At 42.4% G+C, this 17,434-nt stretch overlaps 1 protein-coding gene across 1 annotated transcript in view; it reads right to left on the reverse strand.

The window, feature by feature from the left end:
* The window catches only part of LOC136878952 (hexokinase type 2), a 288,533-nt gene that overhangs the window by 29,603 nt on the left and 241,496 nt on the right, over window positions 1-17,434 (reverse strand). The window contains exons 3-5 of the mRNA XM_067152585.2: window positions 14,047-14,200; window positions 6,003-6,221; window positions 2,749-2,931 (exon numbers count right to left, since the gene is read on the reverse strand). Of these exons, the coding sequence (XP_067008686.2) occupies window positions 2,749-2,931; window positions 6,003-6,221; window positions 14,047-14,200 (556 nt within the window). The remainder of the gene's footprint in view (window positions 1-2,748; window positions 2,932-6,002; window positions 6,222-14,046; window positions 14,201-17,434) is intronic.

Genomic DNA, 17,434 nt, shown 5'->3' on the forward strand with positions numbered 1-17,434 from the left:
TACAGTTTTCCTCTTTCTGAAACTTACAACCTGACTTTTCAACCCGTTTACCATCATACCATTGTCTGCTGTCCATTACACAACGTTGTCAAGGTATCTTTGTAGTCACTCACAATCGTGTTACTTGCTACATTTATTACTCTATACATTATACACAGTTCAAAAATTAAGGGAACATGTCTTTTTTGAACGTATGCCATGCTCTACAAAACAATACCTCACACCCAGGTATATTACCAACTAAACTTTTATTCTTTACCGTTGAAGTATACAAAAGAACATCGATGGATTCGCGTTCATTTTCAGAACACAAACGGAAATGTCCAAATAGGGGCGAAAACAAAGTGATAACAGCCCTCCAGGGTGGATTTTTATCACAGTTGGAGAGTTTCAGTATGGTGTATGTCCTCCACAAGCATATATCACAGCTTGGCACATACGTGGCATGCTCCGTATTAATCGACGGAGGTCACGTTGCTGTATCAGGTTCCATTCTTCAATAAGAGCCTGTTGGAGGTCTTGGAGAGTCTGTGGTGGAACAGCACGCCCAACGAACACTTCTGTCAAGCCTATCCCACTCATGCTGGATGGGATTAAGGTCGGGACTCCCTGCTGGCCATTCCATCTCTTGAATGTCCAGTTCTCGCAAGACAGCTCTGGTGATGCGGGCATGAACCCTGGCATTGTCGTGCAGAGTACGAATTCAGGACCAACGCCGTATGCAGCAACCAACACATGTTGTAGCAGTATCTGCTGGATGTACTCCGTAGCGGTAAGATTACCACGGACGACTACAAGATCCGTTCGGCCATTGATACTTTTGCCACTCCACACTATCACAGAAGCTTGTCCGAATCGGTCGCCTTCCTGGACAGCATTTGCATGTACACCTTACCACGGCGTCTCCATACACGTTGACGTTCATCACGCTGTGTCAGGGGAAATCTGGACTCGTGTGTGAACAACAAAGGTCTCCCTCCATTGGCGAAGTTGCCAGTTGATGTGGGTACGAGCTGCGCGAAGTTTTGCGTTAAACGGGGCACTCGAACAGGACGTCTGGGTTGTAAGGACACTTCTCTTAATCTATTCCTTACTGTCTGGTCAGACACCGTGACTCCACTGACCCTCCTGAGGTCTTGTCCCAGTTCTCTGGCAGTTGCTGAACGACGCCGCAACGCACAGATGGTCAGATATCGGTCATACTGTGGGGTTGTCCTGTATCCACGACCTTGTCCAACCCTCCTTGTGAACTGGCCTGTCTCACTGTAGCGATTCCACAAGGGGTGAAAAATTGACGGAGACAGAGATCCACAGCAACACGACGAAAAGTCCATCCTTCCTGGATCAAAGTGACGGTTCTTGCGACTTGAACCTCGTTTGTCTCATGGGATTTGCTGGTTTACGTACAACGTGCTCAAAAGATCGCAGTAGTCTGTGTGCCTCACAACGACACACGAACGCACCGCTATTCACTTTGTTTTGAGGGGTCACGTGAGAGTTTAATGCATGGCTACGTCTACAGGTAGAGTATAACTTCGATTTGACATACCCTGAGTAGCTAAGTTCTGAAGGCATGCTGTACGACCATTGGAACCCCATCTACCAAATTAACGTTCACATACCAGACGTTACAAAACATATTCCCCTAATGTTTTTGAACTGTGAAATATCATCTGCAAAAAAATCTTATCTGTGATTCCAGTTCTTCACTCATACCATTTATATACAAAAGGAAACATAAAGGTCCAATAACACTGCCCTGTGGGACCTTCCTCGTAATTGTTATTTGGTGTTATCTAGATGTGGACATCAACACTTTACCACTATCTAACATAATATATAGTGGGAGCTATAGTTAAAGTGACAAGACTATATAATGGACAAAGATGTAAATGTGGTGACTGCTGCTGAACATTTTTAAAAATCTACAAAAGCAGTCCATCAATCTTTATGTTTGTTAAAAATTGGATTTATTATGATTTCTTCTTTGAGGAGAACTTCACTATAGAGATACAAATCAAAGCTAAATCCAGAGAAATATAATGCAAAGAAATTGAGTTCCAAGAGAAATACAAAACAAAACAAGAAATCTAACAATGAGCTCATACCGAAACCTACCTTGAAATTTTTCTAAAGTCATCTATGTTCTATATGAAGCTCATTCGCCAAAATTTAACTGCGAGTTTTAACTGCAAGATTCCGATATCGAAATTGGAATCCCGAGGAACATAGCAGTACATATCAATACATGAGATCTCAGAGCTACGTTTGGACAGCCCTTATAACCGGCGGAGCGCATGTATGAATGCTGCGATCAAGAGCACCCCCCACCATTCACTCTACCATCTTAAACTGTTCAAGGATATACAACCGCTGCTAACTCACCGTTCTCGTATGACATATTCCAGGTTCGACTTTCGAACCTTCTAGTTAAAGCTCGCAGCGAATGTTTGGTAAATGAGTTTCTTATAGGGCGTAGATGTTTTTAGCAAAATTTCAAGGTTTGATACGAGCTGAGAGTAAGATTTATTTATTTATTTATTTATTTATTTATTTAATCCGTTTACCCTCCAGGGTTTGTTTTTCCCTCGGACTCAGCGAGGGATGTCACATTTATCGCCTCAAGGGCAGTCTGTCTTGGAACGTGAGACATGTGGTCAGGTATACAACTCGCGAGGAGGACCGGTATCTCATCCAGGTTATGCTGAACAGGGGCATTGTGGGGGATTACTACTATCGATATTTTACCTGTGGTATCGTTCAGAACTGCGACTACTTCCACGTGTGTGTCTCCACGGCGGTGAATTGCTTCTCGTAACATCTGAACAGCATCACGTCCGACCACGGACGGGCAGTTGAACGACTTGGTCCATGTAACAAGTATCCCAATATCCAGAGCCTTCTGAATCATTGGAAACGAAAATGTGAAACCTGGAATGAAAACAGACATACTGTGAAATAATACATGCATACTGTATGGCACATTAGCCCAGAGAGTACACTCCTCGTCTAATCGTTATGCCTGTTGAATGAAGATCTCCCTTAGCAGTGGAATAAGTTCGGCTAGTTACACAACTCTGCTCGTATCTACAGCTGCTTGCTCCTCAAATTCAGTGAAGTTATTATTTTCAAAAAATCGATGACAAGTACTTTTTGAAAGAATGGAATCTGTTCAAACGCCGGCCCCGTGGTGTAGGGGTAGCATACATGCCTCTTACCCGGAGGCCCCGGGTTCGATTCCTGGCCAGGTAAGGGATTTTTAGCTGGACCTGAGGGCTGGTACGAGGCCCACTCAGCCTGCGTGATTAGAATTGAGGAGCTATCTGACGGTGAGGTAGCGGCCCCGGTCTAGATAGCCAAGAATAACGGCCGAGAGGATTCGTCGTACTGACCACACGACACCTCGTAATCTGCAGGCCTCCGGGATGAGCAGCGGTCGCTTGGTAGGCCAAGGCCCTTCAAGGGCTGTAGTGCCATGGGGTTTGTTTGTTTGGTTTGTAATCTGTTCAAATGTAGACATGATATTCTTTTGGGTTTGTGTCAGAGTTTCTCAAGAGTTTGTTTCGTATACGTATGTCATAAAACCTAAAGAATATCATATTTATTATTCTGGCCGTTAAAGCGTCCAAACAGACTCAGTTTACCAGTTTTGGATTGTCCTGTGAAAAGGAATTGTTAGCCCTGTGACAGATGATCACCTTACTGTGTCTCTAAACACATCTTTTATGATTTGTTTGTTGACTCATCAGCACGAAGGTTGATTGCATCTCCAACAGCCGTTATAGATAGCCTAAATTGGCTGAATATGTCCACTATAATGGATGAAACATGTACCGATAATTATTAATGTTGACTTGAAGAATAAAAACAACATATCAGTATTATAAAGGAAATGCAACCTATAACGGATTTCATAAGAAAGAAGAGAATATCATTCTTTGGCCATCTGTTGAGAACACCTCAAGACAGGTTAATACGCAGAATTTTGGAGAAGCTTTGGAAAGAAAGACAACCACCTCTCTGGATAAAAGAAATAAAAGAAGACATGAAAGAATTAGACATACCGTAACACTGGAGGATGTGCGTTTGAAGATTTTTAAAATTTGTTTTTATTTTATTGTTTGGAGTTCCTCTATCGCCTCGAGGGCAGTGTCTTGGAGCATGAGACTTTGCGTCTTGGGATACAAATGTGGCGCAGGACCGATACCTCGCCCAGGTGGCCTCAGCTGCTATACTGGACAGTGGCCTTGTGGGGGATGGAAAGATCGGAAGGGATAGACAAGAAGAGGGAAGGAAGCAGCCGTGACCTTAAGTTATGTACCATCCCACAGTGTGTTAATAGTATACCTTAGTAAGAAACTGGAAAAGAGTATGTTTCGCACATCTGTCCCCTATTTTGATTTCAGGTATCTGGCAACCCTGTTCGAACCCACTATCTCCCGAATACTGGATACTGGCCGCACTTAAGCGACTGCAGCTATCAAACTCGGTACAGACAAATTAGAATTATGAGGGAATAACTAATACGTTCACCAGCGTTCCTTTATATGCCGATTTAGGATTGTTTTTATTTTATTGTCTGCCGTTGTATCCCCCGACCCAAAGTCTCACGCTCCAGGACACTGCCCTTGAGGCGATAGAGGAACTGCAAACAATAAAAAGAAAACAATTTTAAATCGGCAGTTGAAAATCTCCCTTCCCCTTCTTAAAAAAAAGAGTAAAGAAGTCATACTTTTCAGTGTCGACTCAGTTAATGTAACTTCATAGTTTTTCAATCTGCCTCTTGGGCCGATAACCTTACGTAGACGTTAGGCACCTTTAAACAACAAGCATCATCATCAGTCTGCCTCTTTGTTAGAGTAGCAAGGAGAGAGTAGTGCTGGTGGTAATTATTGTTTTAAGAGGAAGTACAACTGGGCAACCATCCTCTATTAATAGAAATCTACCGGGCGAGTTGGCCATGCGGTTAGGTTCGCGCGGCTGTGAGTTTGCATCCGGGAGATAGTGGGTTCGAATCCCAGTGTCGGCATCCCTAAAGATGGTTTTCCGTGGTTTCCCATTTCAACACCAGGCAAATGCTGGGACTGTAACTTAATAAAGGTCACGGCAACTTCCTTCACATTCCTAGGACTTTCCTATCCCATCGTCGCCATAAGACCTATCTGTGTCGGTGCGATGTAAAGACACTAGCAAAACACAAAAAATTAACAGAAATCTGAGCGGAAAAATGGAACGGGTGCAACACTTCGAAAAATGAAGGTAGGCCTATCGACCAAACAAAGACAAGGACCACGAAGGACATGAAAATGAAAAACTCCCAAGGATTCGCAAACCTAATACCTTCGGGGATGGAAAAGAACAAGAGTTGACCAAGGGAAGTCGAACAAGTTAGATGAAAGTGAGGAGTCTGGAACAAGAAAGTGGAAGCAATGCCAGGAATCGCCTAAGGGCGCCTTGGTCGCCACGTTAAGTGGCCCTGAGGCGGAGGTTCCGAGACCCTCTAAACGGAAAACTAGTTAGCTGACAATTCAGCCAGGAGCCAGGTGGCATCCCGAATAACTACTCTATATTATTTCATGAGCCCCTTGTTAGCATCACTGAAAGGGAAAACGTTTTCTTTAGCGCTCTGGATGTTTCTTAATGTATACACAATTAACCCTCTTTATCTTAGTCACTTGCACTCACTTCTGTAACCTTCTCGTCAGCTAATTTCTGGAAACAAATGTCTCTGCCAGTTACAACGTTACGGGAGATTGCCATCATAACCCTAAAGAGTTCACTGATAATTCTAAGAAATCATTGTTACAATTAGGTTACCTTCAACATTTCTCAATATATTTCTCTTCTAAAAATAAATGTAAAAATATACTTTGTCGCAAGGCAGCCTCTGCATGAGAGGAAGTATTTCATAAAATAAAATAATACATTTATGAGGTATTTAAGAAATTGCAGGAGTTTCAAATATTTAGAGTGCTGGAAAATGTATGCACTGTATTACTGACCGAGGGGCAGTGTTGTTCCAGTGAGATTCTGCTCCTTGACGAAATCGCTCACGCACTCGGCGAGGTAGTCGAACAGCTTCTCGCCACACCCGATCCTCATATCCTCTCCGATGTGGTAGTGCTTCACCTCTTCTCGGATCAGCTTACCGTGCTCCAGCTCTAACAGGATCATGCGGAAGTTGGTCCCTCCCAGATCCAGGGCGAGAAAGAGACCTTCCTCTGAAAATGAACAACATTCTTCAGTTCACATAACAAGACATGTTGGGGGTGGGGAAGAGAAGATCTAAGATAGTGAAAGTATTCCGAAGAAATAGAAGAGGAAAAAAATTGTAGCCCGCCAGGTGGCCGTAATCGTTAAGGCGCTGAAGCCTAAACGGTCTGACACCGTGGTTAGCCGGTTCGAGTCCCGTTGCTTGAAAAAATTTTCACTATCAGAATGATGGCCGGCAGGGTAGGGGAGGTGTTGGTATAAATTTCTTATCACTAGATTGCGTGCCAAAAGCCTGGATTAAATTCCAAACCTCTCTGCAGTGCTCATATGGAGTGAGGGCATATGACGCTGTTGATACTGATTCGTCCGTCGGATGGAGACGTTAAGCCTTGAGCAGACCCCTTGGTGCTGTTCGACAGGAGTTGGCTATGTGCCGGCACCGGGTTTCACGCTCTCCCTACTATCATATATCACGTCAATCATTTCATCTCATTAACTCTTCCGATGAGGTTGACGTCAGGAAGGGCATCCGGTCATAAAAACCCGCCAGGACCGATTCATCTCACCTCATACTCAACCCGTAGAGAAACGGGACAAGGGTTGGACAAACAAACAGAAGAGGAAAATTGCCTTCAAGAGTACGACGTTAAAAAATTACACTTATTTAATGTCATTTCAGTTGCCACAGACACCGGAGTTTCGGAATTCCCCTCCCTCGCAGGAGTTCTAGAAGATCTTGGAAACCGATGACAAGAGGTTGCGGCATTTATTTGGAAAAGGACAAAGATATTAACTGACTGAGTCACTTAAGTCGGCCAAAGAATAGGGTACGACGATCACCACAGACAAGAAAATACGAATTAGTAAAGTCCAGCTTCTTGGCTGGTTCGGTTAAGAAGATATCGGATTCGATTTCCGGCCGGGCAGGGAATATTAACTGTGTATGGTTCGTTCCTCTAGATAGAGGAATGTGTGTCTCTGTGTTTCTTGATACACTTCTCTTCATCTACATACAGCTAGGCTCCATGGCTATATGGCTGTATGGCCTTTTATCCGAGGGATCGCTGGTTCGATTGCAAGTGGGCTGGGGGATTTTTAACGTTAAATTATTTAATTCCTACTCCGTGTGTGTGTGCACCGTATTCAGCACTAGAATTCATCATAGGAAGGTCCCCATCTTTGAAGATAGGGTTTGCGTCAAGAAGGGCATCTGGCTATCAAACTGAGCTAAATGCACATCAAGTGCCGACTCTAAGTAACTGGAGAAAGGGCCAAGAAGAAGAAATTCTTCGGAACTTCTCAACTTGACGTTGCTCTTGTTAAGTACCGAAACTACATTTTCTAGGGTGATTTTATGAGGTCAGCCCAGTGGGTGGCATACCCGCCTCTTACCCGTAGGCCCTGGCTTCGACTCCGGGCCAATCCAGGTATTTTAATCAAGAACTGAGAGCTGCAGTGGGGGTAACTCAGCCTCATGAGCCAAACTGATGAGCTCTCGATATGAGAAGCAGTGGACCCGGTCGTGTAGCCATCTGGCTGGAAGCGGTCGGCTTTGCAAGGCACTGCTTAACGGGTTCTATTATTACAGGCTTTTCTTTAATGTATCAGAAGGGACATGTCTCTGCAGTCTGTGAAAGCTGACCCCGCGTTTAATGAACACAGAGAGTTCGCACAGTCAAGATTTGGAGGTGAGGAGTCTAGCACAAGAATAAAAGGAACAATGCCAGTCTCAGGTAGGAGCCTCATGGTCGCCAATACACGCTCCCAGGTTGAGAACAGCTCTTTTATTGGTTTCTTACTACATATAAGGAATACCGTGGTTGAATGCTACCATCAACAGTGGTAAAGGAAAGACTCATTATCTTTAAGATTTCTTGATAGTCTATAATTCTCCAGCGAAGCGTCGTTATAACCTTAAGAAGTCTAGATACCTGATGAAGTTTGCCAACGCACCAAGCGGACATTTTCATGGATTCTACATAAATGCCACTCAAGAAAGCTGGACAGAACAGCAAAGGACAGGATTTTAAGAACAGACCTCATGGTTAATCCCACCTGCAAAGTTCTGTGAGACTGTGTCCAATGCACCGAAGTACGACGGGATGCATAACTTCCGCTGTTGTTGCTTGTAACGGCCCTGGAACTAATGATGGGTGAAAAATAACATAGCAGTTACTTTGAAACCGATACGCTATCGTTGCCGTATACAGAAAATAAAGCGATACTGTGTCGCGAACCTCCAATATTAAATCGTCTCTGATAACTGCGACCAGTAGCCACAGGAGTAAAGAGAAGTCGTATTGCGTTGTGATTATAGCCGTTACCCATACGACTGCTCTGGTAGCAGAAAGCTCAAACTCAAAACTACTTTAAGAGGTGTAAACAAGCAATTGTCTTGCCTCCAAGGTACTAGTAGCTAGTGCTCGGTAATTGACCAACCATGAATCGAACTCCGTCATGAGCAGTAGGTACCCGGTGTGTTTTTATAACTAGTTAAAACTGTTTTTGTTATTATATTGTTATTATTGCTATCATTATAATATTTGGGAAAACTTTTCTTGATGCTAGACTTATCTTATAACCTGCTGCTATAATTGGGGAAAATGGCCAGTTATCGTGGTGGATGACGTGGATACGACCAAGGTACGTTTATCGAGTAGCGACTCTTCTGTCAACATTACTCTGCGAAATATCTTGAAACGGTGAATACCGGTTTTTTTTTTACAGTTTGTTTTACGTCACTCCGATACAGACAGGTCTAATGGTGACGATAGGATAGGAAAGGGCTATGTGTGGGAAGGAAGCGGCCGTAGCCTTAATCAAGGACTGGGTTTTAAAAACAGACTTCATGGTTAATCCCACCTGGAAAGTTCTGTGAGCCTGTGTCCAATGCATCGAAGTTTCACGGAATGCATAACCATCAGAGTTTCTATAGGTGGGTCGGCACAAGGTTGCACTTGGCACTTGTAATTCATGTTGGCACCAGGCTTTCCTTTATGAAAATGGGAAACCACGGAAAACCATCTTCAGTGCTGCTGATAGTGGGTTTCGAATACAAGCTCACAGCCGCACGAATCTAACCGCATGGCCAACTCGCTCGGTGGAAGTTTAATTATACTGCCACTTGACGAAAGACAATTTTCAACGATGCTTGGAACACACAATTGTTTAAAACGTTACGTGTGACCGTGATATGTTACAGACACACTTTTTCGTAACTGCGATGCTTGCAATCGTTACAGTGAGGTAACGCTTTGACCCATCACGACCCTGAGCATCAATATCAACGCAACAACTGCGTGAAGCTTTGTCTGCTAATCTGTATCACTGTAGTGTTCCTACTGGCGTGTGTATTGGTAATTACACGAGGAAAGGGTATGGAAAATGGCGACCATTAAGTACCATTTCGGAATCTGTCCTCAGTAGAAATGAGAAACCACGGATGAGAACCTTTGATAACGTCTCTCTTTCCTTACCCGAAACCTTCATTCTTCAACGGATCGGAACTCTTCGTGTATCTTTACATAATAATGCTCATAACTCACCACTAGACCTTGGTGTCCACAGTACCTATTACGCCACTGTTAGGCGCTGCCTGGACGAGGCGGTAAAGGCGTGCTCGGTTCACCCGGAAGGACGTGGGTTTGAATCCCCGTCAGGAAGTCGTAAAATTTAAGAAATGAGATTTCCACTTCCGGAGGGGTATATGGCCCTGAGGTTCACTCAGCCTACACCAGGTTAATTCCTGAGGGCAAAGGCGGCCGGGCGTAGAGCTAACCACTCTACTCCACCAAGAGCCGAGGTTACGGATAGTGGAAGCCTTTACCTTCCACCCCTCCAAGGGCCTTCATGGCCTGTACGGAGAAGACTTTGCTTTTTGCTTTGCTATTACGCCACTGTCGAACGAGTCTAGCCACCTGTTACCCTTAATTACGTTCCACCGGATTTGGCATCGCCTAAGGTCGATCAGTGGTACTTGTGGGAGATTTGTTTTCAATGGCGCATCGCAATTTCCGTAGAAATTTGATCACAGACCGAAGCTCGCAGGCGGCGGGAGAAATAATTCGAGCCACTGCTGCTGCACTACTGACACCAGTGTCCAGCCGGTGTATGATTGCTACTTCATAGATCTGTCGCGCATGCTCATATTTCCCAGCTGAACACGTTTACTTTACAAGAAAAGAAGTAGAATAATTTATTGATGGACTGAGTACATCAGGACATCAGGATGCCTATTTCCCATGCTGAGGGGCACTGAGGTAAAATTATGTGTTCATTCTCTGGGGGCCCTTCAAGCCTCGGGCCCGCCTGCATTGCAGGCATTACAGGCCCTAACGTTATGTCACTGCAGTGAATTTCTATGCTTTTTAAGTCTCAGAGGTTCGAGATGTCCCAGCACTATCTACTGCCGTATGCTGATTGTAGCAGGAACGAAGCTTGTGCCATCAGAAAGTCCGAACAACCCTGTCGTCTGCCCTGTGAGATCTCAAGGGGGAAGTATACTGCCCTTCTACTAATACAGTAGATCTAGTCGAAGAGCAAACAGCGTTGCTATTCTTCAGCAAGCACGAACACTGAAGATAGGCCTACATGATCCAACGAAATTGACTTAACCGACGTCATGAAAATTGATAATGAGAATAATAAATGACCACGAACCTACTACGCTGGCGCAGCAGGGGGAGAGGCGATACTCCCACGTGGTGCGTCCCAGGTGGCGGATAGGAGGGTACTAACCGGCTTGCCGGCGGACTTGAGCGAAATAAAATAGCTCTCCCGGACCAAACATAACCCTCTGTGGGTGGGCATTACATTACCTGTGAGTAGTACTATAATGTGTGGAATACCTCGAGTCTATGCTGCTTTTGATTAGTACCGCAACATTGACAAATGCCATGGTTCTACTTTCCTAGCGATAAGTACCATTATGAGGGCCCGATGACCTGGATTTTGGACCCCTTTAGATTGCAAGCATCATCGATTCAGGATTGTACTTTAGAAGCAGTCCCCTCGTCAGTAATAGGGCCTACTATTGTCTAATGCTAGTTTCTGGGAATGTGCGACATTGCGGGCCGGATCCATTGATTGTTTTAAATTCATATCCATCCATTCATTCTTCGTCATCTCGTTTTGAATTCTGATCAGTGGATGATTTTGGACTTTTAATTCGTTATTGCATTTCGTCTCATTTCGTACTATTAGGGGCCGATGACCTAGATGTTAGGCCCCTTTAAACAACAAGCATCATCATCATCAATTATAAACTGAATTGACTTAACCCAGGTCACGGGAATTGATAATGAGAATATATGAGTCTGACGTCACATTTTAAAGAGAAAAGTATAGAATCTGTCCTGAAAACGAGTATGTGAAGGGTTTGTTATTTGGAAGTGACTGGAGGGTAGAACTGCAGAATACGCACCTCGGGAAAGTCAGCTGGGACGCGCTACAGACTCCCGCACAGTGCTGCCAGGTCTTCTGAAATTTCAGTGACCTCTTGAATTTTTTGCAAAATACCAGAAAACCCGAAAAACAATTATCTCCCGAAATTTATTCTGATTCAGATGTAAGGAAAATTAATAATACCTAATGATTTATGGTGCATAATATATTTGTGCCGAAAAACTCTTTCCTCATCTCACTGTGTAACGTTTTATCGATAACATTACTCGTTAGGTAGTTCCCCGCATTCATTTTACGCTCGAATTACGTACCTCTATCAAAAACTCACGCTTGACTGCATCACTCGGAGCGAAATCCCCGACCCGCATATACAATACAAAATTTGCATCCTGCTACGACTTCAAAACTGGCACACTATGTCTATGCCTGATGAATAACTACATCTACAAGAAGAGTGGGGAGAAAGAGAAGAAGAAGAAACAGCAGAAGAAGCATAGAGTGGCCAGAGAATACGGCTGAGTAAAATTGTGTATTTTTCTCATAACAACTTCACATGACTACTGCATTCTTTAATTTAGTTGTATTATAACATTTCAGTGCGTGTGCTCTTTTTGTAATGAATAATAAAAATTGATTGGAGATACTTATTGAATTGCCCTCGTAATTTCTGGGGAACAAAATTCCGACACGTTAGCTCTGTTGAAATCTATAGCAATTGAAGGAAATAGTAAGGAAACCATTGGTATGTTTGTAAGGTCCGTGTTGTGAACTGTGGAGAGAGGACGGGGAATGGTGGATGTGTATCTAGAGTAGTCGACTAGAAAGATGGATTGAGCAATACTTTGATGAAGGAGGAAGAGCATATTGCCCAGAGGAATGGTTATCCGTCCTGAGCAAGATGATGAACAGTAGAATGAGTGTTACATTATATACAAGCTAGATATTATAAGAAGAGATTTGTATATATTGGTAATGGAATGTATTAAGAGCCTAGTGGTAATATCTTGATCGGTGGGATGGTGAAAGACTTTGTAAAAGTAGAAATTAGGCAGGAGAAAGAAGGTTGAGAGTGTAAATGTAAAGAGGTGTATAAATATTAAATTAATGGCATAGTTTAAAAAAAATGTTAAATGTTAAGAAAAAGTTAAGGTAGCATCTTACATGTGGTGCCGGATATCCACGCATGTGTGGGATGCTAGAGTAGATTTAATGGATTGTAAAATTAGTGTGTGGATTGTAGAGTATAAGATGTAAATAAAGTGGAAGAAGTGTATGAAGACATCTAGAATAGTAGGTGAGAGAGTAGGAAGGAGTATGTAAGTGAGAAAGAGCAGAGTGGAAGGTACGTGATGGGGAGTGTGAGATATAAGAGGTGAAAGAGTGGGGTGTGGCTGACCCACCCTAAGGTAAAAAGAATTAAGCATGTCCGCACGTGGGGAAAAAAGGAGAAGCAAGGATGGGTGCTGGCAATGTGAAATAAAGGTGACTCGTATAAACAGGCTGGACAGAAGAAAAGAATGTGACGGGTCACTGGTAGTGGTGTCTACGGGTTGGACGGGCAGTTTTCCTTACCAGGGGGATACCACAGCCAGCCAGTTCTTTTAATTTAGTTTCAGGAAGTAAAATAAGCTAGTTAGGATGTTAGTGTAGATTGTAGTTAAGGTAGCATCTTACATATGGTGCTGGATATCCACGCATGTGTGGGATGCTAGAGTAAATTTAATAGATTGTAAATTTAGACTACGGGGAAGTAGTAGCTTGTTATCTTTATCACTTAACCGATGGTATGTACTATGGTGGAAAAAAAGCTATATGTATTACATTACATTAAAAATTGAAGGAACTGTAAATTTAGTTAATAGCGGTGACAATGCACTGGAATTTTTCGTTACGCAATAAGAGTGGATGGACTTCAGTGCTGCCAAAACAAAGACGCTCGTTGGGAAACAAGTTGAAGAACCCTGGTTTAGAGTAGGAGAAGGCTTCATAAAAATAAATAAATAAATAAATAAATAAATAAATAAATAAATAAATAAATAAATAAATAAATAAATAAATAAATAAATAAATAAAAATAAATAAGTAAATAAAAATAAATAAATCGATAAATGCAAAAATGAAATTATTAACAAATTTGCAGTGCATTCATTTCTTTTTTTAGTTAATGACGTTAAGTATGTCATTTAAATGTTGATGTAATGGGAAGTAGAAACAGTGAAACAATGTTGTGTGTGTTTATTTTATTCTTTTCCTTAATTTTTAAATTGAAATATGTGTTTAAATAATAACTGTTTAAACTGATGATTATAATGTGAAGTTACAGTCATGCTTATAATTTAAACAAACTACATTTCTGTTGCGATTTTCTTATAATTTCTGAAATCTTAATGAAGCAGATTGCTTAGAAAATAACAGCATTAAATCACGTACCTGTGCCATCTGGCAGCTCTGGAATGTAAGTGTTCTCCATCTGAAGAGACGACGGCTGCTCATGGATTCCCTTCTCCACCTCACTACGGAACACTTCTCCGATCTTCACCACCTTCTCACCGCTCAAGTGGACTAAACTGAGAGCAGCCTCCACCTGCAACAAGAGAAGAGCTTACTGTAGGGGAGCAGTCACTGAACTGAAGATAACACATTCCAGTGCCATGACCTTGGTCTTTCTTTCTGACTGGAGTACGAATGTTGAGTTTGTCGAATAAACGCTATAACTTTATGAATGTGATTTAATACTTATCAGCAATTTTATCTTCTTGCTAATAGGGTTGGAAATAATCGTAGGTGCTGGGAACTTTAAAGTGGACATACCTAATATTCAATTCCTTTTGCCTAAGGGATATCTACGAGGGCAAGTCAATAAGCACCTGCAATTTTGCTCTAATTGTCTTTAGGTTGGCTCTATGGGGTTGTGTGCTCACCAGCCGCTGTCTGTCTGTAGTAGAGATGAGCTTAACTGATATTTCAGAATATCGGTGACAGGTGTATCTGTGACACAAAAATATCTGTGACTTTTATCTGTGATTCAGTCAGAGGAAGCACGAGCATATGATTATCATCGCGGGCGGCCAGTGTGGAAATAATTCTAGTTGATATTATGACAACGTCGGGTAGTATTTCTCGGAAGATTCGGGACATTAGAAGTGGGGAAAATAATATTCACATTTGTAATTTGAATTTTTAATAATGCATAGGGGAAAGGTTGTTAACATGATGTGCAATAAATTAACACGCCGAATGTGATTACCCGTGTCGTGTCTCAGGATACCAATTATTTACAGTACTTAATGCAGGTTTAAAAATAAAAGACTAAAAATTATAAATTTATGAACTTAATACAAATATTCTTCCCATATACAGGACTATTCAGCAAAGTTGTCCACCTCAAATATCTCGTGAACGGTTAAAGATATTGACATTTTGTTTTCACATTCAGTAATGGTACCGAAGGGCTAATAATCGGACTTTAAGTACTGTGTCATATGTCAATATTTTCTGAGGTCATAGTACTAACTTCGCATTTTTTAAACGGTTCCACACTATTTTGTACATATAGCCTTTAAATCTACGAACATTACAAATTCAGCAGCGTGATTATTTTGAAAATCGGACAGGTTCTTTTCGAAAAAATATTATGTATTCAAACATGCCCCATTTGTCAGCTGAGGACTAATCTGTTCGATTTGCGCTACGTATGAAACATGAGCTAGCTACTGACATAGAGTTGCTAGAGAGGTATTCTCTCTACTGTGCTCATAAATACACTACGATAACATATGATTTAACACCTTTAATATCGTCGTAATTGAAAAACGGATATAGACCTTGAGCTACAGCGGATAACATAGCCCTGTGAGCGTGATCCAAGTACACAACTTAAACGATATTTTGTCACAGATACTTCCGTGACAGCGTATCGGATATATCGATGACAGAAAAATATCGGTGACAAAGTAACAGGCTGTGATTTATCGACTATCTCTAATCAGATCAGTACAGCTTGCGCTGTTGCGACCTAAAGATGGCCGCGCCACACTCTGTTTGCACCAAGGAAGAACAGTGTTCCGTAATCCGTGTGAGCGCGCAAAAATAGAACTTCTCAATGTTACCAAAATCTTTGAAATAAAACTAGCAACGTTTTAATGGAAAATGACATGTTATGTTGTTATAGTGAAATTTATAAACTAGACATTTTGCAATTAAAGAAAATCACAATATCATGTCCTAATTTTGACATTATATAAAGTACAATTTTTATAGTTCATCGATTAACAAATGTGGCTATGGAATAGGCAAGTTGGGAGTATTAAAAGACCTGGCGGGAAGAGCTCTACAGTATATTGTTTTCCTGTTTGCTTTGAGCGATCCCCTCTTTAATACTACCGCTGGGTCAAGAGGGTGCCACCTGTCACGTTCTTATTTCGGTCGAAATGCAAGTACAACCAGTGCTGCCCCTCTGTGGTCGAACGAATCGCTGTGAAGTGATTGTCTTGGCTGTTATTTCCACAGCACATCGGAGAAGTTGGTCACGCATGCGCAAAAGCCAGAGTTCCTGCTTTCTGGCAAGAAGCTTAGAAATTCGGGCTGACCTGTGATCTGCACAGCACCCGGCGCAGCGTGGACCGCACGACTAGTTACCTGGTTGTGAGGGGAGTTGAATTATTTCCTATTCTTTGGCGGATGTCTCCTTCATGCACTGTATTTAACTGTAGATGATATTATCGAAATATAATTTATTTTTCAAATAAGCAAAGTACTTCAGCACATAAGGTACGGCCGCCCCTGGTCCTGTGGTATTTGAAAGTGCTTAAATACACCAGCTTCGTGTCGGTGTTTTTACCGACATGTGAAATAACTGCTGATACAACATTCGGGCGCCTTGGCATCTCCGAAAATCGTAAAATTATTTAATGGTACGTGAAATAAATAACGTCATTGTTCATCAAACATCGTCCGACTCCTTAACTGAGTGGTCAGCGTTGAGGCCTTCGGTTTAGAGGGTCCCGGGTTCAATTCTCGGCCGGGACGGGGATTTTAATCCCATGTGATTAATTCTTCTGGTTCGGGGATGGGTGTATGTGTTTGTCCCAAAACTCTCCTCTTCATATTCACACAACACTACCAACCACTACAGAAACACTCAATAGTTATTACACCGCTCCACATAGGTTTGGCGTCAGAAAGGGCATCCGGACGCAAAACAGGGCCAAATCCACACGTGCAATACAGCACCCACGACCCCAAAAGATGTGGGAAAAGCGGTACAAGAAGAAGACTATTCTTCATACATCATTTTATATTCCTTTACTAGTGTACTCGTTTTCAAGTTTCAGTGATTCACTACTTCATTACATCAAGTATGAGTTGAACATGCGGTAAAAACAAAGGATTTACAAGATTATTAGACTTGTAATAAGGGCTGTGCAGGTGCGCTGCTGTAATCATTCAACAACACCTGCTGTTCTCTCCCAGCGAGATAAGATTCGGAGGATTGTTTTACTGTGGCGGGAAGTCCGGCTCCTTGGCTGAGTAGATTTCGGTTCAGAGGCCCTGAGTTCCATTCTCTGCCGGGTCAAAGATTTGAAATTTAAATGGTTAATTATTCCCTTATCCACGGGACTGGGTGCTAGTGCCGACCCCCTGCAAATCATACACCACACACAACACTACCCTCCACCACAAGTAAACTTAGTTTCCTACACACGATAGATACCGCCCACCCTTCTCGGAGGCTTCTTCATTACAAGGACTGCACGAAATTATTTGTAATGAGAAGGAAACAGTGCCCTCCCTATGTAAATCAGAGGTAGGGTGTTGA

Source organism: Anabrus simplex, chromosome 8 (assembly GCF_040414725.1).
Source record: "Anabrus simplex isolate iqAnaSimp1 chromosome 8, ASM4041472v1, whole genome shotgun sequence".
Lineage (NCBI taxonomy): Eukaryota > Metazoa > Arthropoda > Insecta > Orthoptera > Tettigoniidae > Anabrus > Anabrus simplex.